This window comes from Crocodylus siamensis, chromosome 1, assembly GCF_052110815.1.
Source record: "Crocodylus siamensis isolate JL-2025a chromosome 1, ASM5211081v1, whole genome shotgun sequence".
Classification (NCBI taxonomy): Eukaryota; Metazoa; Chordata; order Crocodylia; family Crocodylidae; genus Crocodylus; species Crocodylus siamensis.
In genome coordinates this window covers 316,437,411-316,461,609 of record NC_143395.1, presented here as the reverse complement: position 1 = coordinate 316,461,609, position 24,199 = coordinate 316,437,411, and the positions used below count along the sequence as shown (strand labels likewise).

The 24,199-nt window shown below is 41.7% G+C and overlaps 1 protein-coding gene across 4 annotated transcripts in view; it reads right to left on the bottom strand.

The window, feature by feature from the left end:
* Positions 1 to 24,199, bottom strand: part of NALCN (sodium leak channel, non-selective) — a 486,033-nt gene that overhangs the window by 199,553 nt on the left and 262,281 nt on the right. For all 4 annotated transcript variants that reach the window (XM_090022644.1, XM_090022651.1, XM_090022634.1 and 1 more), the window contains one exon: positions 6,531 to 6,698. In XM_090022644.1, the coding sequence (XP_089878770.1) occupies positions 6,531 to 6,698 (168 nt within the window). The remainder of the gene's footprint in view (positions 1 to 6,530; positions 6,699 to 24,199) is intronic.

The window sequence follows — 24,199 nt, the reverse complement described above, 5'->3', positions numbered from 1 at the left end:
CACAGGCTCTCCCAACACACTAACTACACAAACTAACCCAAGCAGGGTGCAATTTCAGGTCTTACCCAGGACCAAAGGAATCTATTCCATCCTCATAGTTCCTACCCTAACCTCCAGTTGTTAAAGAAACTGCAGTCTTCAGGCTGCACAATGTTATTGCAACAGCTCCCCAGATGTAACTTCCAGCCCTGCTCCCAGGGTCTGGGCTTATACTCTGTCTTCCGAGCCCTCCTCCAATCAGGTGGCCCTCTGCAGTCAGGTGACTACCTAATGGGGCCTGAGCCCACCTGCCAGCTGCTCCACAGCGTTCCTGATGATCTTAAAGTGGCAGGCACAACCAGTGCACTGCCATACTGAACCCACAGCTCAGCACTGCTCAGTATGTGTGTGTACTCCCGATATCCCCCTGAAAGGATCCATGTGCTAGTTACCCCTGTCCCTCCCCCCCATGAATGGAACCAGATATTATTGTCAAGAGGCCTGGAATCCTCCAAAAATGTGGCAACCTGGTCCAGCTCCACGTCATGGGGCAATCATAAGCAACAGATGGAGAAAGGGAGCAACAGAGGGATTCTGGGTGAACTGCTTGGGGCTATATTGTGTGATGTTTGCCAGGCATTTAAGACTGGTAAAGAAACAGGAAATATTGGAAGTGGGAAAGAAAGGCATAGCTCAGCTGAGGAAGTGAAGAAGTAGTAAAAATGTATGTAATGCAGTGGCTCACCATGACTTGGAAAAGGGTCGGCACTGAAGGGTACTGCACTTAATGGACACTATCTCATTCACATAGGTTGCACTGGCTTATCTTTGGTCTTTTAGCTAAGCTCAAGTATATTTGGCATCAAAGAGATGCTGTAATGGGTAGCTTTGGCCTGCCCAGTGCTAGTTCCCTGTGGAGGGAATACCTGTTCTTTATTTGTAAAGGCTAAAAAAAAAGTGCTCCCATCAACATGTTTGTCCAAAGTGGGCTGTGTGCTTTGTAGTAAGGCTTAGTGTTCACTGCATTTAATCATCTTCATAGTTGGTTTCCATTACTGAGCACATACTACTTTTGGCAGCAGTTAATGATAGACAATGTATTTAATGACGTGTCCTTGTATGCAAATGTAAGATGAAGAGGTTTTTTCCCATATGCTAACTGGTGGGAAAAACTCCTGTCGTATATTTGAGTAAATATGGTAACTGTCTTACCTACTGTTTTTTTCTTCCCTATCTAAAGAGATCTAATTGACCTTTAAGTAGCACATTAATCTTTATTGATACTACTTTGCTGTTTCATCTGTTTTCATTAGGAGACAAATTAGACCTACTAAATTTGCACTGTAATGACATTCTTGTTTTCTATGCTACTGGCTAATGCATAATTTATTTTAAGTAACTTTAAATGATGTGATGTACAGTATTTTGGATGAAATCTACAAAGATTTTTTCATAGCAATTCAAATCTAGAACCAAAAAGCTTTGTTAATTTCTAAGACTGCCTCTCAAATACTGTTGTTTACCCCAGAAGATGACTACAATACTTTTCCCAATGAAAATATTGGGTTTTTTATTGGTCGTTGTAGTAATATGTAAAATGTGGAGTCATTCTATTGGCTATGCAAACAGCTGAATTGGGACCATGGAAAAGTTCCATTAATGAAAATTATGCCAGTTTTCTTTCACAGAAAGCCATAAAAGTTGCATATTGTTTTGAATAGAATTAATAGTGAGGTGTGAGAGAGGTGAACAGTATGTGGAGGTGAACCGTGTGTGAAGAGTGACTGATGTGTTGACAAGTTGTTTTCCATGCAAACTAATAAATAATGTAGACTACAGCATATGAAGACTAGAAAGGTGAAATATAGTTCTGCTTGATAAACCAAAGTGCATCTAGCAGGAGCTCTGGCTTTAGCAACCCTTTATTTTTGGCTGAATGGGAGCACAGTAAACCTATCATCATTAATATTGAAATGCCTGAAGATATGCCTAAACTCCAAATGTATCCATGTTAACATCACTTTTTGACCTTAGTGGTCTGGAGATATGCTACATAGCTTGCTAGGAGTTTGACTGCTTGGGGATATGGCAAGTACCTGCTTGCACAACTCTGTCATTTGTCCTTAAGGTGATTTGCATTGCAGAATGTGACCCAAATCTTTCAGTGCAACAGGTGTTTCTGCTTATAAAACTTATGTCTTTTATAGTGATATTTTAATAAAAAATATTTCATCAAAAGTCTCTAGAATGGAACTTCAAGCACCCTATATTTTAAAAGAGGAATCTATAACAGTATTTTTTTTTGCGGGTATATGGTGCTATCATGCCCCAGTGAAGTCAATAGGAATTTTGACATGAACTTCAATGGGCCCTGGACTTCACCCAGGACATTTTAAGGTACCTTTTAAAAATACATTATTTTAAATAAAGAAGATTATTTTAAGTTTTTATTGATACCATTTTAGGAGTCACACCAGAGAAAATGGGCATTTTTCTGAATATCTGAAAACAATATCTAAAGACTCTGGACATCTTTGTGCTAGGCTCTCTTTCCTTAGAATTATGAAAGATATGTACCAGTCTTAAATGCCTGGCAAACATCACCATATGATCTACTGTAACTATCTACCTTCCAGAACTATTTTATAGTTAGAAGCCCTGAATCCATACAACTGCTTAATACTATGTGACAACTTGAAAATTCTCAAAAACATCCAGTGGGTGCAACTGTCGGGTTGTCTAATTAGCTCTGTGGTAAAGTCTCAGCATCTACACATATGTCCCTATTAGGTTGCAATAAACTAATAAACACCACCATAAGTTAATACTTGTAAACACAATTACTACTCTGTGATGACATTATTTAGTGTGCCACAATGCATGTGTAGATGCTGATGGGGCTGGCTGAGGCACAAGTGTGCTTCACTGCCGGGCTGCTTGATTGCTAGTCCCACTGGAGCACCCTTGTACCCCAGGCAGCCTCTCCGAAGCACGCTGAGGTATGTCAGAGTAGCCCTAGGTACTCATAGAAATGGTGTGCCCAGATGCAATAAATTCTGGTGTGAACTGTGCCAAAGTTTATCACATCATGCTAACTGTATGTGCAGATGCACCCTGGATTCTCCCAACCATGCTCCCATTGATTGGAACAGAAGAAGTGTTAGACCAAGAGTGACTGCTTTTGATAATATATAAACATATGAAAAATAGATCTGCCCAGAGAGAATTAAAGAGAACTGTGACAGGAGTACTACTATTGGAGCCTTTCTGGGTGTGGCTCCACCCTCCTGTAATGGGCCAACTGCCTGCTTACTCTCCTGCCACGCCTTGACCTTATTCAATTAATAGATTGTTGCAGTCAGCAGGAGGCTGCCCATTTCTACACACCCCGATGACAGGGGGCGCCACCTGCAGCTCCTTTTCCTCCCGTACACCGCAGCCCAAGCCTCACAGATGGTGCTGATGTAATCTGACCAGGGCCCTGTTATGTCTTGGCCCTCCTTTCCGCTCTTGGGGCTCCTCACCGCCCCTCTATTGCTCTCGGGGCTCCTCACTGCCCCTCTCTCGCTCGCGGGGCTCCTCACTGCCCCCTTCACTCTAGGGCTGGGGCCAATGCACCCCAAAGATGCTGCGCCCTCTCAGGTGCCAGGAACCCACGCTACCATGGAGTCCCTATGAGGCCTCCTCCAACCCCTAATAGCCTCACCCGGTCCTCCAGTAAACAGTAAACACAAAGCACAAAGCCCCTGGGCTATAATGTAAAGCTAAACCATCCAGTCAAACAACATTTTGATCCCTACCGGGAAAATACTCCAGCCCATGGCAGCAACCAGTGGATACTCATGCAGTCACTCCTTGCTCCTCTCCCCGCACTGGGTGAGCTCCCCAGTCCTTGGCTGCCAGAGGGGAACTGCCACCCTGGCCTCCTGCCTGGGTTTAAGAAGGGCTAAGCCCTGCCCCTTCCTGTCAGCAGGCTTCCCTGGTTGCCCCAGTAACCAGCACCTGGTGCTGCCCTGGTGACTGGCAGTTGCGCCTCCCCTTTCTCACCGCTAAGGGCCTCTCTTGAGCTGTCCCTGTTCTCAAGCGCAGGGGACCTAAGTGCTCTGCGACAAGAACAGAAAAGGAAATAAGCCAGATGTGAACAGTAATTATTACCTTTATTCTATTTAATGCAATATGTCACATTTATATTTTATATAAAACTTTGTGGAATGAGACCACAAGCTGTAAGTAGGTTCTGAATAAATGTTACAACAATAACTTAATGTGACGCTTCAGTTTTGCTAGAGCATTCTTTTTCTTAGGTTTGGTAATTATATCATAGCATGTGAATAGCATGGTATTGAATATTCTGATAGCATGTAAATTCCTTAAAATCATATGTATTACTTCCTAAAAACCTATGTTCCCTGTAGTGTCATTTTCAAGCCTTGCAACTTTTTCTGACTAATTTTATAAGACTGCAAAGTTGTGTGTCAATACAGATGACTCTTGACATTTGCAGGGGATATGTTCTTGAGATCCCCACGAATGGTCAAATCCACGAATAAGGCACTGCATTCATGAACGCCATCTGTATTCATGAACACAGTACCCCTGGCGGCTGGGGGGCGGGGCATGGCTGCGCTGGTGATGGTGGGAGCCTGCCAGTGGTGGCAGGAGCCTGGTGGCAGCAAGCACGGAGTTCCTGAGGAGCTCCTGCAAATGTATTTAAGATGCAGGTTCAGCATTCGTGAATACTTGAAACCGCAAATGCCAGACCCACGAATAGCGAGGGTTTCTTGTATGCATGTCTGTCAAGGTTCAACAAACTTCTAAGCTGACTGCACTAAATTATCATTTATCATGTTTTTCTGTAAAATTTAACTATGCGTGTCATTATTTATTACTCATTAGTCACTTCATCCCATTCAAAATAATAGATGGATATGAGTGTTTTTTAAAGTTTTAAAAAGAAATTTATCAGTGAAACAGGTAAAATAGAATATCTAGAACATAATTTAGACTTTTTAAGAATTGTTGTGTTGAGTTGTGTTAATTGCAATTCCCAGATCTCTCCTATTATTAAAATGTCTGACCAGTGTAAAAACTCTAACTAATCATAGTCATGTGAAATTCCTGAATAAATTGTAACTTCCTGATGTCCAAATAATTAGGTTAACCTTTACACAGGTTTATTAGACAACAATTGGGTGTGCCTACATGGTCCAATTAATGAGAAGCAATAAACTTCAGACCAATAAAGCTCAATATGCTGGGGCACGGCTGGCTGTGGCACAAGGGTGCTTCAGTGTGTGGGCTAGCCAGCAGGCAGTTTTTTACTCTGCAGCAGAACAGTATTTATTTGTATTTACTTTACAGGATAGCACTTGTATTATATTTATATTAATTTACTCCAGCCTAATAAGGGTGCACATGTAGATGCCAATATATTTACTGTGCAGCTAATTAGTCAACTTTACAGTAAACATCTTGTATAGAAATGCCCATTGACACCTTTCCTACTGAAAGTAAACTACAGTATAGTGAATCTTTGGGCCTTCTTCCACTGTTGGAATTACCTTAAATTGCATAGAGGCAAGGATTTCTTAGTATGATATATTTTGGGGCCAACTGACAGTTGGGCTAGAGTTAGACAGGCTTTCAAATGCAAAACATTCTTTGTCTGGTGATGATATGTACTTGTATTTGAACAATGTATTGCATTTGAAAGCTTGTCTACTTTATCCCAAAGATGTAATTGGTGCGATAAAAGTTATCACCCTTAGATATCTTTGGCTCTTCCATAATTCCTGGACCATCATGGCTACATCATCACTCTACCATTACTTTAAATTATATGTTATGGAAGGAGGAGAAACAGGAACTTGTTGGAAACTAATCACTAAGTTGAATGAAAGCAAGTATGAATTTACTTTGGTAATGCAATGGATCAGTCTCTGTCTTCCACACGGCACTTTTTACAAAAAATGGTAGAACAGCCCCAGTGCAAAGTTCTTTAACATTTGGGAACTGTAAAAAAACAACAGGCCCCAGGATGAAACTGGGGCAATCACTTTAGAGGATCTAAAAGAGCCTCGAACAAATAATCTCTTTGTCAGGAAACGTTGTGGGACAGTAGCTGGAAGTGTAAAAGCAAGCCAGAAAACCAACAGTATACAGTATACAGGAGTCTGCAAAAGTCAATAGAAGGTGAGCAAGTGCATGTGTGTCTGAGGCTGAATCAGAGCCAAACTAGATCAAAACCAGGATAAAGCAATACAGAAGTCGGATATGAAAGTTGATGGGAAAAAAATGGGTGGAGGCTGGTGAATTTAGCAGGGAGGGGGAAACTTACTCCTGTAAATTTTCTTGAGATGAACAGACCTAAGGGAAGACTTATTTAATTATTTTTATTATAAAGATACATTCAAAATAACTTAGCTGTAAGGGCACATTAGAAAAATAAAGGAAAACACAGAGTGGAATGTGTGCCATTTTTGATAGATAATATTTTTAGTGTTTTTGGAGAAAAAAATTAAAGTAAAATCTTAAAATCTACTTGACCATACCTGAAAATATGTAAACTGAGAATGGTAGAGGTCTGGATAAATATGAAGAGTAGTTCCAATTACAAGCAGCAGTTCAAATTTATGAAGAGATGAACTAATATATCCAGTAAAGCCCAAACAACAGATCTTCAAAAGTGCTTCTAAATCAAAGAGAACTGTGAAAGCAACCTAGGATAAAACAGAAGAGGAGAAAAAGGGTGTTTGAATCACTGATTTAAATTATAGGTTTCTATGTCAAACAGGTCACATTTTCCTGAGATGCTTATTTGAAGCTTTTGTAGCTAAGTAAATACCTGAGATAACATTAGCAAAAATGTCAATGACACACTGAATAGGCAATCAAAGGGATAATGTTATAGATTCATCAAAGGGATAACAGGTAGGTATTTTTTTTGTTTTTTCTAACTTTTATGAATAGATGACACATTTGTTAATCGTCAGTCTTTGAATATAAACACAGTATTCAACTGAAAATGGTAGCGTTCCTACATAAAATACCTGCCTATATTTACAGAGATAGTAGAACAATTTGGTATTTTTAAGGGTTTTTTTTTGTAAATATAACTATTCACTATCTTTAGAAATAGTTACCACAGTTTTTGAAAAATTAATAACAACCATTGAGATAGGAAAAATCATCTACCTCAGGGTTCAGCAACCTACAGCCCGTAGGCCAGATCTGGCCTGAGAAGCCATTGGATCCAGCCTATGGACATGGGGCCTCAGTGGTGTTCAGAGGTGCAGGCTTCTCCATTTAAGCATTGGGGAGAAGCAGCAGTGGTGATGGGAACATCCCGTGTGCTGCAGCCAGGGGGTGAGAAATTTCTGTGCCACCACATAGGTGGCAGCAGCTATGGTGAAGGTAGCAGCCAAGCCATAGTAGCGAACCTCCATTGGCTTGAGCTGAGTCATTCCAGCCCACAGCCTGAAAACATTTGTGGCCACTGATATACATGGAATCCTTTTAATTAATTTGACCCTAAACTGGGTAAATTCTCAGCTAGTCAGTTCCAGTTTGACATCAATTCAGACAACATAGTATGATAGCCCTAAAATGTCTGAAATATATGTGTTTAGGTTATAAATATATTAATATAATCTCTATTGGACTGTCCCCAAACCTAGCCAACATAAGTCTGAAAAAAATTTCTCTTTTGAATCCCCATTTTATACTTGTTTCTGGATTTCTCTAGCATATTCTCGATAAGAAATTCTCTCAGAATGCTTACAGCATGAGTATCAGAGACATCAAGATTTGCAGAATACTGGCCAAATCTATTTCTCAATTTGTGTCCAAATAAACGATGGAAAACTGTTCAATAGCAGCTAATTAGAAATTATGCATAACATGTAATAACAGTGGTGTACCAATTTTGTTCAAATATACAGGGGGGTCACATCTTACATGGGGGTTAGGTTCTAAAGTCAGTGTGTAAGGTGAAAATCGCGTATAGTCAAAATTACCCTTGGGCTTGCCCAGTGGTACAGTCCACTCCCTCCCCCATCCAGTGGTACAGTCCCTCCTTCCCTCTCAGGACAGCCTGCATCAAACTCCTGTCTGGCCAGCATGCACAGCTTCCCATCAGGGCTGCTCCCAATGTAGCTGCTTGGCCCCTTGCACAGCGCTGCGGGAGGCAGCTGCAGGCTGAATCCAAACAATCGGCACTCCGGGGCATACGCGTATGATGAATTCACATAAGTTAAATGTGCGTATGATGCAACTCCACTGTACACTGTTTGTAGTTTTCAGAGAAGTTTGAAGCAAGCCAAGAATTAAAAATTACTGATGAGCAGTTCTTATTTTATGGATATTTCATTTTTCACACATGACCAGAAAATAAGCCAAAATAAACTGATAAAAGCAAGGGATGTATTAACAAAAAAAATAACAAAAATAAAACTGCAAAAAAGGGGAAGTCAATTGATGAACACATTTGGTAAATTCCTGTTATTTTGAAATGGAGTACAAAAAGACAAGAATTAGGAAGGCAAAAGGAGTGAGGTGGGAAGATCAGGGTTAGAACTGTCCAGTTTTTAGATACTTTTTCTGAAGTATCTACACATTAAATTGCATAGAGTTCAAGATGAAAGGGCCATTTTATAGGAAGACAGAGACCTTATATCCTGACATTTAGATAATTTAGCTATAAATTGTACCTAAGGCTAAATGCTCTAATGCTATTGAGTATCTCATTTTGCTTTCAAATTTTCTTCTCTTGCCGCACAAAAATGCTTCTGACTAAATAACCTCCTACCTTAATTCCTCATATGCCTTTTAATTTCTCAGTTTACATACCCTGAGTAATTCCAACACTCAGTAAAGCTAGGATAGAGAAAGAGATGTTTGTCCACCCTTCTGCAGCACTAGCATAGCATAAACATCAAAATAGTAATAGCAATATTTTAATAGTACTAATATTTTCAAAGCACTTCACAAATATTAACTAAGTAATGGTCACTCATTGGCCCATTGGCGATGCGTAGGGGCTGCATGCAGGTGCATGTGCACCACCTGAGATTGGCGGTGCACCCCCTGCGATTGGCCACCACTGCCAATGGCATATGTGGGCAGTTGCTGATCACTGCTGGCCACTGCAGCAGCTGCTGGTGGCGCCTGCAGGTGGCTGGTGACCACCAGATGGCACTCACCACATTCATCCCCCAGCTCCTGCCACTGTCAACAGTGCTGTGACTGCCTGCTTGGCCCGCCCCAGCTGCCAAAACCGTGGTGGCTGCCTGCAGAAGCTCCCCATTCAGCATTGCCATGCCCTAGCCACCGCTGCTGCCACCTGTGGGCACTTGCCCTGCCCCCCCAGCCTCCAGGGGCACACATCTTTCATGCATAGGCCCCCCTGAATTAAAATATTATAGGCCCTATTTTTACAGAGGGCAAAATTAAACAGAAAGAGCATTATGGTTTGTGGGCTCTGAAGTCTATTGAGGTTTCAATCTTGATTCTGTTACTGAGAATATACAAGACTTTAGTGAAGTACTTAGGGCCTGAGCACATGACACATTTACTTCAGTATAATTTTCATTAAATTTATACATAACAATTTTGTACCCAAATATAAATTACACTGGGAGCTTGATGGAACTGATGGCCAGCAATTCTATGGTAGTTGCTTGCCACAGGTCTTATTACAGTGCCTCACCACTAGACTTCAGGGAGATAATAGCCTTTTTCTCCGACTATCCCTTGATACAAGGTTGATGTCTGTGGAGGGGGGAGGGGAGAGGGAGAAGATTTTTGAGATTTTTGGTGAGTTTTTTAAGATGGTTGAAGAGTCCAATCCATGGTCTGCAAGTTTTCCACAGATATAACAGCTGGTGTTTGGGGGGGGAGGGGGCCACAGCTGTTGGTCAGGATGTTATGCACTTTCCTTCCTCCTCTGCCATTGCTTGGCTTCCTGAGCAAGATGGTTTTCTTTGAAGTGGGCTGTAGCTTGATGTATGGTGCAGCGTCATTGAGACCTATTACCAGCCAGAACTTCCCAGTTCGTAAGGCTGATTCCACCCCTTTTAATGTCTGCTTTCAGGGTGTCTTTGTAGCACGTCCTCTGTCCTCTGCAGGTCCTATTACTATGACTCAATTAAGAGAAGAGGACTTGCTTCAGGAGACAAGCATCAGTCATCTGCATACAGTGGCCAGCCCAGCTAGGTTGATTTTTCATGATCTTTGCCCCAGAGCTGGTTATGTTATCTGCAGAGAGGATGCTGGCATTGGCGCAGTGGTCTTCCCCTTTAATGAGAAGGATCTTCTTGAGGCAACACTGATGGAACCAATCCAGGCACTTAAAATGGCTTTGATATGTCACCCACGTCTCACACTTATAGTGGAGCATGAGGATAACAACTGCATTGTAGACCAGAATCTTAGTTTACATCTGCAGATCTCAGTCAGCAAAGACATGGCAAAGCAGCTTTCCAAAGGAAATAACGGAACAGCTAATCCTATGTTTGATTTCTACATCAAGACGGACTGACTGGGAGAGGTGGCTCCCAAGGTATGTGAAATGCTCAACATTTTCCATGAGTTCTCCACCAATGGTAATTTGTGGGGGGAGAGGGGCTTGTTCTTGGGCAGGCTGATGGAGCACTTTGATCTTCCCAATATTAACGGAGAGTCCCAGACTATGGCAGGCACCTGAGAAAAGCTCACTCATGGAGTGCAGATCAGTCTCAGTGTGTGCAAGGATAATATTCAGTGTGCACGAGTGTACTGAATGTCAGTGATGCCAGTCTTGGTAACTTTAATTTCATTATAGAGGGTTAAAAAGCTCACCATCCATTTGATACTCAACCACAATTCCAGAAGGAAGGCAGTCATGGATGAGAATCAAAATCACAGGAAGATAGATGGATAAGGGGGTTGGGGTGATGACGCAGCCCTGCTTGGCACCAGTATGGATGGTAAATAGGTCTGTCTCTGATCCATTGCAAAGGACTGTGGTGGCCATCCCATCATGGAGTAGCCTGAGGACACTGATGAAATTCAGTGGACAACCAAACCTAGCCAGCACCCTCTATAAGGCTTCACGACTGATGGAGTCAAAGGCCTTAATTAGGTCAATGAATACCATAAACAGCTCCTGGTGTTGCTTGCTACACTTCTGGATCTGTCATACAACAAAAATCATATTGGTAATATCCCATGATGTTTTAAAGTCACACTGGGATTCTGGAAGAACAACTTTGGCAAGGAGTAGGAGGTGATTCAGAAGGATGTAAGAATCTTCCTGGCAATGAAGAGGAGGGAAATGCCTCAGTAATTCCTACACACTGATATGTCCCCTTTCTTGAAGATGGTCACAATGTTGGCATTCTTTAAGTCAGCTTGAGTTTCCTCATTAACCCATGTTTTAAGGAGAAGATGATGTTTTTGCACTAGTGTTGTTCCACCAGCTTTGAAAATCTCTGAGGGAATGCCATTTGGTCCTGGCACCTTATTGTTATTGGTCTGAGTGATGGCACTACAGACTTCCTTAAAGGATGGGGGATCAGCAAGAGATTCTATTGCTGGGTGTTGAGGGATGGACTTAATGGTGGCAGCTGAGACCTCAGATTCACAGTTGAATAGAAACATGAAGAGCTCCTTCCAGCACTGTTTAATGGCTATATTATCCATGAAAAGGGTGAAGCCATCCTGTGATAGCAAGAGCGTTGGGGCATTGGCCTGTGGGTGTCTTTTATTGCTTGAAAGAAGCTTCTCGTGTCATATTAATCAGCAAAATTCTGGATATCCATGACCTCTGCTTGCCACTACTGGTCCTTGATGTCCTGTGGCCTCCTCTGAACTACAGCTTTAAGTCAGCGGTAAGCCTCTCATTTTTGCTGGTTGTCGGGTTCATTTTGCAACTGCAGAATGCAGCTCTCCTCTGGATAATTTCTAGGATTCCCTCATTCTTGTCAAACCAATCTTGGTGAGGGTAAGTGGAATATCCAATTGATTCAGCACATGCCTTGTGAATAATGCTGTTAAGAAGGTGCCAGTGATTGGAGCATGGGTGTTTCCAAGTAGTCTTATTTGTCATTCTGTCTGATAGTATTCATGATGAGCAAGTCATGCTCTGCACATTTGCTGAGGAGGAGGATGCGACTGGAATTGACTTTTCCCAACCCCTTGTTCCCAATGGTGCCACTCCAGAGTTGACAATGTCACCCATCTCTTGCATTGAAGTCACCTATGAGGATGAGCTTGTCTTCCTTGGCACTGGCAGTAGTGTCAAGAGTGCAGTAGAACTCTTCCATATTGACTTCTTTGTTGTGAAGTGTGGGGAGCATATGCACAGATGACTGTAGCATACTGGTTGTTACTGAGCTTGAGGCAGAGAGTCATACAGTGTTCATTAATGCCCACAAGGAGATCTGAAAGCTGACTGACAATCTTGTTCTTGATGGCAAAACCAACCCTATGAATGTGCCTCTCTTCAGGTGACATTCCTTTCCAAAAAAGGTGTAGCCATCTCCTTCTTTCAGCTGGCCTTCATCTGCCCAGTAGGTTTCACTTAGGGCAGCAATACTGATGTCATCTCTTGTAAGTTCTTTAGCTACTAGGCTCTTCTTTCAGGACACTCACTGATCCAGGAGTCCATGAGAGTGCAGACATTCCATGTGGTGAATTTCAGGACTTTAGTTTGTTGGTTTTGGCCACAGGTAGAGTGATTCCCAATGGATGTGGCAATCCAGCTGTAGGGTTTGAGACAGCCTATGTTTAGGGCACCTTTTCTAGCCCCTTTCCCATTCAGGGTGAGCAGAGGGGATCCTTAAGAGAACTGCTCAGTCACAGCAGCTGAATTGTACTTCTGTCTCAGGAAGTGCAAAATGACTGTCATGTGACCACCACCTACGTGCAGATTTGTGACTAGGGACTCCCAGAGATCGCTGTTCCTGTCTTCACTGCCACTCATCTGTCACTGCAGGACTTGGTTTGTGGGAGATGTTAACATCCCTGGCAGAAGCCTGTGTGTGACATTGTTTAATGTGGGGAAGCTGGTGCACAAGCCACACAAACTTGACAAATAGCCTTTTTACAACAACATTAGGATGGAAGTGGACATGATACCTACAATGATTTAACTTACATTAATAGCTTTACTCTTGATTTTTTTCCTAGCATAATTCTACATTAGAGTGGAGTAAGTAACACCAGTGTAGGATTTTCTTGCATGTCTAATCATTATTTACATTGCATTAAAAGCTAATTACATTAACATAAATGCCATGTGCCCAAGCCCTCCCATCCACAAAATTGATATAATTAAATTTATCAACATCATAAGTGCAATGTTTTGTGTTCAATGTACTGTAAAAATAAGTGGCAGATGCAGAAATAAAACTTGTTAAATTTGCCCTACAAGTCAAATATGTATTTCTTTAGTCTATGTGGACTGGTAGTGAGCAGTGCCACAATCTGTATCTGCTAGTAGTGTTTGAAATGTTTCCAACTTTTAATACTTTTTGTACTTCCATAAAGCTAAGATGTCTCAAAGCACTAAAGCCTTTTGTTGTTTGAACAACACCCCCCCTCACCACATTGCACATCTTACTATGGGCATGTGTATATATATGTATGTATGTATATGTGTGTGTGTATAGCCATAAACAGTCAGTTTTTGTTCCATCGAAGATACTGACCAATTTACCTTGTCTTGTTATCAGATCTCAATGAGATCTGCAAAACAAGTTTGAAGAAACTGTTTCAAATACTGCATGCCAAAAAAAAAAATCTTTATTTAAAACAGAAAAAAAGTATTTCAAACTCATCTGAGCTAAATAAAATCAGGCTCATATGGGGTGTTTTTGTTTGTGTTCTTGCTGACTTTGAAAAACAGAAAAGAAGGTGGGAAGCTAATGAATTCAACCTTAGAGCAGGTGGTATGGCAACATTTTAACCTACACATATGCATACTTTAGAGTATAGATGGCATTGCATTACTGACAAGATAAGAAATATGATATTAAATTTATTTTAATTTATTCCAAAAATGTGCAGGCAGGATCATTTGCATTTTACATGGTTCTCAAACCACTAGCACTTAAAAATGTATCAAATCATTTACATAACATTTGATTATGTTTACATACCTGCCTTTCTACCTCTAGAGTTTGGTATTTTTCCTTCTAAACATTCAAAATATCTGACTTGAATTTTTTGTTTGGGCATGACATTAAATATAATTTTATGCTCACGTTCATTCCTTTAGTTGCTACAGAAGAAGAAGTGTGAATCCACAGAGAAAACTCTGGTATGTCCCTGATGAGGGAGTGATTACATAAATGGCTGCCTCCTAATATGCTACCACCATTTCTTCTGGCAGAGCACCTGGGGCAGGAAGAAAAGAGAGTGAACCACAAATAGGGAAAGAGCTACCTCAAGTGGACTGCAGTTTAAAATTGTATTTTAAACTGCAGATGATATGCCTGAATGGTTGGAGGGTGTTAATGTTGCTTCAGGTGGGTGATTCCTCTGACAGCTTTTGCATAGAGGCAGAGCTCACCTAGGTCAAGTATCCAACTACTACAGTTGTGTTGGTTTTACTGTGCTACCAGGGTTTGGTTGAGGGTGCGTAGAGCTGCAGGGGACCACACAGGTGCATCCTCCTGAAATAGATCAATATGCCTAGCGGCTCAGAACTGTGGCTCTTTTGCACCTTTTCAGTGTTGACATTCTGCTCAATCTTACCTTTCAAAGGGCTTTTTTGAAAGGCAAAGAAACAATACAAGTATCGATTATTGTACAGAGCAGGGGTGGCCAACCTGAGGCAAGCATACTGTAAGTGCCATGGGCAATCTCTACATGTGGCAAGCGGCAGTTCAGAGAGGGAGCAGGCAGCATAGGGCAGATAAGGTAGAGCAGCAGATTAGGTAGAATCAAAGGATCAGAGTGGCAATCAGGAGGTATATCTACACAAGGTGCATACTGCACAGTAGACTAATTAGCTGTGCAGTAAACATCTTGGAGTCTACACATGCACCCCTATTAGGCTTCAGTAAACTAATATACTCCACAGCAGCACACATACAGATGCTGTCCCAGAGGGCTGGGGCACAAGGGTGCTTCAGCATGGGGGCTGCCTGCTGGTTCGTCTCACACTGGAACACCTTGTGCCCCAGCCTGCACTTCCATAGCATGTTGAGCTAGGAGGAGCAACCCCAGGTTGGCAAGCTAACCCCCTAAGTCCTCTTCCAGATGGGGCTGCTATGACCTGGCTCAACATCCTTAGTTCCCGGGCTCACATTTAAAGGGCAATAAACTCCAGGACTTATTGCCCGGAAGCAATAAATTTTGGAGCAATATACTCTGGATTTTACTGCTTCGCATTAATTGCACATATAGAGACACCCAGGGAGGGCATGAAACTTACTTTGTGGTATGCTAGCTGAAATGTTTGGCCCCCTATGACAGATTTCAATGAGACAATAGTGGGGAAAAAGAATAGAATTCAGAAACACCTGGATTTTCTATCATAAAATGAGTTTTACTCATTCTCAAGTTCAGAAAACCGTCAGATTATTTCTTAACTACTCAGTGGGACTGGGGTTTAGAATTCACCTCCATTTTTTTAATCCTTGAAAACTTTCCTCTTTCTGAGCCTTTGTCAACTATTTCCCCCAGAGAAATCAAAATTTCCTCTTATAATATGGGAACAGACATGTTCCAGCTAGTTTAGCCTGCTAGACTTTTAAATGAATCTTGAAATACTTTTCATTTATCTATAACAGTGATTCTCAACCAGGGTGCTGGCGCACTCTGAGATATTGCCAGATCCTTTGAAGGGTGAAGTGAGGTGTGAGAGATAAGCAAAGTATAAGCAGATAAATAAATTTAAGCAGATAAGCACAAATGCAGGCTTGTTCCTGCCTGGATGATTCCCCACCCCACTTTCCAGCCTATCTATAAGACAAGCACTGTAATTGATATTGGATGCCACTCAATTCACTAAAGGTATGGAAGTTCAAAAAAGGTTGAAAACCACTGATCTACAACTTCTTGATATGTTTGGAGGACCATTGTTGGCCATGAAAACCTAAGTCAATTTTGCAAGGTGCTGTCAAAAACTGTGGGAGCTAGTGCTCTGTCACACACATGAGAATGAAAGAGAAATTTGAAGGAGAAACATGAAGGGGGCTTGTCTGAGAACTGGCAGTGAAGTTAATTTACCTCATATTTGTTTTCTGGGGGATTTTATTTCCAACAGACGTATAGTTTTAAAAAAAGTAAATTGCTCAAAACTGCTAAATTAGGAATTTATAGAAACATTTAAACCAATGAAAAATCTTACCAGCAGCTGGTCTGCAGCAACCTTCTTAAATTATTAGTGTTCTAAAGTGAGAGAACACAACTGGCTACAGCATTTCCATAATACTTTAGCTACTGTTGTTAATACATTTTTATTTGATAGATCATTTCTACCCACAGAAAATGGTGCTACACATATTAGAGTTATTCCAGAAGCCAAAACATGGATTCCTATATGAAACTATCCAGTGGAAGCTATCTGATGTGGGACAGTGCATTCTAAATCATGGCACTAGGAACAGGTGGTGCAGAACTAGCTGTTTTGGCATTATACCACCTGAATATAACATCAAACAAGGAAAAATCCTGTCTACTTATTGAGAGCTTTCTGTCCCCTCTACAGCATGGAGCTTTTTGCAGCCAAATCCAAATTAAAAGAAAGAATGAAACACAGGCAGCTTGTTCCAGGAGTCCCTTGTCATCCATGAAAAAGTATATTGTAGTACATCTTACAGGCTCTTGGCTCTTACTTCAAGGAATACCTTCCCTGTCTCTTCTCTCAGTGTTTCCATATTCTAAACATAAAGCTTGATAATTGAGTAGTAACAGAAAACTAGTTGGTCAATGTGATGTATCTCTTGGGACATTCATTAACCCACCACTGTTTTCCAGATGGATGACATTTACACAACCTATGACAAGTATACAATTGAAGACTTTTGTTTGTTTCCTTTTTTTTTAGCTTCTCTTCCTTTAATAAAAAGGTGGGGTGTAATGATTGTAAAAACAGGTTGCCTGAAAAGGAAACTAAATGCATCTCAATTCTCTGGACCAGTGTGTCTCAACCTTTTTAGAATCAAGACCTGCCTGCCCTCTTATCAGACTTGAAGCACCCCTTGATAGATTTGAGGTACTCCTCAAAAAAATGCCAGTTCTTAGCTTTCACTTGTTTTTTGTCTATGGAAAAGCTGGGCATTTTTTCTGTTGCAAAGAATTCAGAAAGCCCACAGGTTGGTATGTTTTTGACACGATGGATTTGAAATCTCTGGGTTAGGAATCATGCTTGTACACCTGAATGTGCTAATGTGATGTGGCACCTCACAGCACACTTGAGGGTTCTCGAGGCACCCCAGGGTGTCATGGCACATTGCTGGTGAATCACTGCTCCAGACTAGCCTACTACTTAAAGTGTAACTTACTGTAAATGGAAATCTAACCTACAGTTTCTATTAAGCGTAAACAAAAATACTTCCCTTACTCCTCCAAGAAAATAGATAAGAATATTGTATCATTCTTACAAAATGGAGAAGAAATAGCTTCAGGCAATCTTGTATTGTGCAGCTGTCTATCCCGGCCCTCCTCTTGTCAATCAGAAGTTGATTTTTGCTACCTCTTGTATTTTGCGTGCCTCCTTGTTGCTTTCACATGAACTATCCATATCTAATTAGGTGTTAGAGTTCTGATATAATATATGTCAACAATATTCACCTGCTTCAGAGCCATGACTAGTCAGTGGCTGCAAACTGATTGATGACACAAACTTTTTTCATAATTAACACTATTTTGTCATGCATCTTTCATAGAATCATGGAAAATTAGGTTTGGAAGGGACCTCAGGAGGTCATCTAGTCCATCCCCCTGCTCAAAGCAGGACCATCCCCAACTAGATCATTCTGGCCAGGGCTTTGTTGAGCTGGACCTTAAAAACCTCCAGGGATGGAGATTCTACCATCTCTCTAGGTAACCCACTCCAGTGCTTCACTACCCTCCTAGTGAGAGTTTTTCCTAATATCCAACCTAAACTTCCCTTGCTGCAACTTGAGACTATTGCTCCTTGTCCTGTCATCTGCCACCACTGAAAACAGTCTAGCTCCATCCTCTTTGGAATAACCCTTCATGTAGGCTTATTCTTCTTTTTGTCTCCAATCAAACATTTCTATATGGTCTATTCCAGCTCTTTTTGCACAGGCCACTGTTTCTGGTGTTGGTATTGCCAGATCTTGTGGGATGCATTGTGGTGTTACAAGGCATCTCAGGAAATGATACATAGTTTGCTTCTCCTGACAAACACAGTTACATACAAGTCCAATGATTTAATGAGAAATTTGCATCTTCCAAGACCCATTCTCAAGCTGCTCAGGCTCCGCCATGTGTGACATTTGTAGTTGGAGCAAGATACTAACTCTTCACTGGGAACAATTCCTTGCTGGCTCCATTCAACAGTTTTGTTGCCTAGTTTTAGGTAGTTAAAGGCTGCTATCAACCCCCACCTCCTTAGTCTTCTCTTCTGCAGACTAAATATACCTAGTTCTGTCAGTCTCTCCTCATAAGTAGGGATCCTGGTTTTCTCTGATAATTCCCTCCCCCCCACCAATTTTCAGATTAAAAAAATAACCCCAAATCCACAATTTTCTTTGATTAAAATGTCACACCACTTATACTAGTGTGTGTCATTTTAATCACAGAAAAATGTGGATTTTGGCTTAATTGTTTTAATCCGAAAATGGGGAGGAGGGGGGAGTTATCAGAGAAAACCAGGATCCCTGCTCATAAATCATGTGCCCCAGCCCCCAACCATTTTCATTGCTCTCCACTGGACTCTCTCCACTTGTCCACATCTTTTCTGTAGTGGGGTCCCAAAACTGAACACAGTACTCCAGATCTGCTGGCAACACTCCTACTAATGCAGCCCAGCCCCTGGCAACAAAGGTACACACACTGTTGGCTCATATTCAGTTTACTGCCCACTGTAACTCCCAGGTCCTTTTCTGCAGACCTGTTGCTTAGTCAGTTGGTCCCAAGCCTCTGTGGGGTGCATCAGATTCTTCTGTCCTAAGTGCAGGACTTTGCACTTGTCCTTCTTGAACCTCACTGGATTTCTTTTGGCCCAATCCTTTGATTTGACTAGGTTACTCTAAATCTAGCTCTGCCCTCCAGAGTATCTACTACTTACCCGATCATGGTGTCATCTGCATTCATACTTGCTGAATATGCACTCCATCCCATCTTCCAGATTGTTAATATAGATATTGAATAAAACTGGTTCCAGGACCAACTCACAGGGGCCCCCCACTTGATACTGGCTGCCAACTTGACATAAGCCCTCGAACACTAACTATTGAGCCCAATGATCCAGCCAACTTTCTATACACTTTACAGTCCATTCATCTAACCCATACTTCCTTAGCTTACATGCAAGAATGCTATGGGGGACCATATCAAAAGCCTTGCTGAAGTCAAGATATATAATTCATTTAGAGGTTTCTTCTGGCATGACTGCCTGGAGCTTCTTGTTATTTTGGAGTGCAATGATGTAAAATACTTGAACCAAAGACCATGGATATTATCTGGTCCTGGCTCTTCACAGTTCTTTGTTTCCTTAAGCACTCTCTTGAACATTTCTGTTGATATTTTTAGATTAATAAACCTCTTTAGCATCTTTAATCCAGGGACAATTATATTCCAGCTACCTAGACTGTACCATATTTTTCTCCAGAAGTCCATCTTTCTGGGTCTGGAAGTTGTGGGACTAGCTCTACTGACCCCCAAGAAATGTAGTGATTTCTTGATGTAACCTTTTTGGTTGGTACTGAATAGTTACTGTTATCCATATATTTTAAATCTGATGACATGCATTTAAATCTGTTTTGAAACTGCAGTGATGTTTTGTCTTAACTCTTTCTTGACTTTTAAGTTATCTGGCTCCCACATATTTCCTGAGCACTTTTCCTGGTTTTTGATGTTACTTCTTTATTAATTGGCTTTAGGACAACTTAGGCTTTCTCTTTTTTTAACCGTTTTGTCTTAAGCTTTCTCCTTCAATGAGGTTGCAAAGGAGGACATTCCATCTTCCATTTGACTTGTTCCACTTATGAGTACATATGTGCTGGCCCCCCACAGTATGTTCAAGATCTTGTAGCCACCTTATCCTATGCAATCTAGGACTACCACGCACATATGAAGGGCTTCTTTCCTTGGGTGACCTCTAATCTGATATGGATTTTCTTTTTTTAGCCATGCCATGGGCTTCTTGGTGACTCAGTTATGCATGGTCATTAAACCGTTAAGTCCAAATCTCCTTATAGAGCCAGTACTGGTTTTGCTATCTTTTTTATTACTTTATGGGCATGTCTACACATGATAGTAATGTGACTGAATAAACTGCAGTTCAATTTGAGTCAGAGTAAACTAATTCTGAAGTCACTGTCTACACGTGTGTTTAAGCACAGTAATTTACTCTGCCACAGTACCTGTGTCTGAGGGGTCTATCCAATGGTGCTGTAAATTAATCTACATTAGCCCAATTGCTGCACACATGCAGACAGTGACACTTTACTGTGCATTAAATAGTCTATTGTGCAGTAAAGCACACATGCACATGTGCCCAATATATATTAATGCTGGGCTAAACCTACCAACATCAGGGCTTCTTTGTGCTACATGAGTTGTAAGTTACTGTCCCTGTCTTGATCCTTGAAGCTAAAATTAATTGAAGAGTCAGGACCAAAGTAAATACAGGAAATATTGCAATCTCTTTGTACAAAAGGAGTATGGCAGTTTGGGAAGACTACAAAAGTATATCTCAAAATTATTAATTAATAGGAGAACAGTTAAAAAGAATCAACATTAGCATTCACTTTCTTATGCTATAGGAAAGTAATTAATTTATGAGGCAATTTTTTTATATATATTTATCTGGAAAGATAATACCATGCCACATTTCTTAAAACAATAATGTAAATATGAACCTTTGAAAATTGAATTTCCTTCCTGCCAAAATTTTTAATACGCTTAGTGTTTCGAAAGCCACTGAAAAACACTGTAAAGAAAACATGCCAAACTACAAAATTCAGCATGTGGCCTGCCTTTATCACAGAATGGGCCTTGCTAAGAAGTTCAAAGTTATGATTTATTTTAATCAAGCCAGTTACGTTTGTGTCAGGAATACAAGCCCATATCATAAACTTGACAGTGATCACACACGAGAGAAATATCATAAGGTTCACTGTGTGGGGTTTCTGAAAAAATGTCGTCTTTTAAGAAATTGTTGGGGTTGTGAGGTTGTGTGAAGAAGTAAAGGAATATGGCCTCTAATGGATACCAGGAATCTTCAAGAAAAAAAATGCCCAACTCTGATGAGAAGGTATTCTTCCTTCTTGCTTTATAATTGTGACCTTACCACTTCCTGTTAGTTGGCTTTATAGGATGCATCTAGAAAAGCATGCACAGAGCTGTGCAGCACCGCAGACCCATCTACAGTGTCACGCACTATACAAGCCACACATGCAAGCATTCTCTGTGCTGCTAATTTGCAGCACAGTGGGAGACCTCAGTGTCAAAAAAATCTATGCCTGAAAAAAGTGCGGCAGTGCATGTGGCACCAGTGTGTGCTGCCCTGGAGCCTGGCCAGCTGGAGCCACACTCTGGTTGCCAGTCAGGTTCCATGGACCAGCATTGCTGGAGCCCTGGGAGGCTCCCAGGATCCCAGTAAGGCTGCTGGGGCTGTGCTGGGGAAAAAAGCAGTGGCACAAATTTGTGCCACTGTTTTTTTCCTGCAGCAACCATATTCCCTTCCCAAGGGTACATGGCCATAAGGTTCTTTTTTGCCAAGAAAGCTTCAGACAGGTTTAGATGAGGAGGCAGGACTTAGCAAAAGTTATTGCCTCTGGCTGCGTTAACTTTTGCTTTATGTGATCAGTGGCTACTCAGGAAAACAGTATTGATTAGACAGCACTAATCAGACTCTACTTCTGTTCTTAGTCAATGGTCCGTGGATTAAAAACGCTTTCTTTGGAAGTGAGAAATGTTGATTTGAAACTGTTCAGACTTAGGAAGGCTAGAACCTTGTTGTCTCACTCCTGGGTGAGTGCATCAACCATTACGCTATTATGTAGATGTTCAGCCTTCAAACCACTGACTTGTTTGGCATTTAGCTTTTGGAGGCTCTGGAACCTCGGTGGGTAGAGGTATCTCACATGCAAAACTGAGTTATGTTCCTAAGCTCTGGAGAACAGGGGAGTTCAGAAGAAACCATGTGCCCAGTGTGTCCTATTGGCTAGCTCTAGATGCTGCTTAGTGCAGGATCCAGGCACTGTCGATGGCCTTTTGGAGATCTCTCCAAATTCCTTCAAATGACAGCAGGGATAAAAGGTGGCTGAACCTATCTATTTGGGTTACTTTTCCAAGGATAGTCATCTGCCTTTTAGGTATGCTGAAGTCTAAATGGAAATCCTTACCATGCAGATCTGGGTCCTGAGTCTTAGGTCTGATATTCCACAGTATTGAGCTACCAAAGGTATTTTGTGGAATATAGGGCTTAAGCCATATATAAAATTTGATCTTGCAGGTTGCTGAACACTCTGGCTCTCATCAAGCAAACAGTGAGACTACAGAGGGTTGACATGTAAGCATATAACAAACCCAGGTACTAGTGAGCAACATCTTGTAGGACTGGGTTACTTAACATGTGTAATTTGAAAAGGTAGGCTGCTTGTACACACTACATGGTTTAATTGGTTTAGTTCTCCCTAAATTAAAATGGTGGGTTTTTAAAAACACTGCTTCAATTTAGGCAGTATTAAACCAAACTAACCCCCCATGGCACGTACACAAGGGTGAGGGCCTGATTCTTACCTGCTTCTTTCGTAAGAAGCTGGTGGGCCAACTGGTCCCTGAGATGTGTAGGAGCCCCCTAGGTGGCATCCACCCACTGGCACCCAACCCAGGCAGTTCCATGGGGTACCACAGTCTTGGAGGGAAGCACTGGCTCTCCTGCAGCCATGAACGGAAGCACTAGGCCCTCACACAGCTCAGACAGACAGGCTCCACAGAGAAAAAAAAAAGCCCCAGGCATGTTGACTTCCAGCACCCCATGCACTGTTGCACTTTGTTAGGTAGCAAACTAAAACACTTTGGAGGTGTTTTATCTTGCTATGTACCAAAGGCATTTAAAGTGGAATATGTTGCCAAGTGTGCAAACAGCAATGCCATTAAAGCGGTGCAAAAGGGCATTTAAGGTACTTTAAAAAACAATTATGTGGTGTGTACAAAGGTCCTTAATGAGTATTCAGCATTCCCAGTGATATCAATACTGTTATTAAAGTCCTAAGTTATGAATTAAAGTTCTTGCTTAGGAACAACCTTTACATGCCTGCCTTAAATTACATATATCATAGATTTCATAGATTTCATGGACATTTGGGCTGGAAGGGACCTTGGGAGATCATAATGTCCAGCCCCCTGCCCAAAGGGCAGGAAGTCAGCTGGGGTCATAGGATCCCAGCAAGATAAGCATCCAATTTACTCTTGAAGGTGTTCAGTGTAGGTGCTTAAACCACCTCCGCTGGCAGACTGTTCCAGACCTTGGGGGCTCGGACAGTAAAGAAATTCTTCCTTATGTCCAGCCTGAAACGGTCTTGCAGGAGTTTGTGACCGTTCGACCTAGTCATTACTTGGGGCACTCTGGTGAACAAACGTTCCCCCAGATCCTGATGGTCATCCCTGATAAACTTATAGGTGGCCATCAGATCACCCCTGAGCCTACGCTTTTCCAGGCTAAAGAGTCCCATATCTCTCAGACTATCATCCTAAGATCTGTTTTCCTGACCTCTGATCATGCACGTGGCTCTTCTCTGGACTCTCTCAAGCTTCTCCACATCCTTTTTGAATTGTGGAGCCCAACACTGGATGCAGTACTCCAGCTGCGGCCTCACCAAGGCTGACTACAAGGGGAGAATGACATCCTGGGATTTGCTCGAGAAGCATCTATGGATGCAAGCCAGCGTTTTGGTCGCTTTATTAGCCGCAGCATCGCATTGCAGGCTCATGTTCATCTTGTGGTCAATGATGACCCCCAAGTCTCTTTCTTCTGTAGTGCTATCCAACGTAGCACTGCCGGGCCTATAAGGATGCTGCAGGTTTTTCCTCC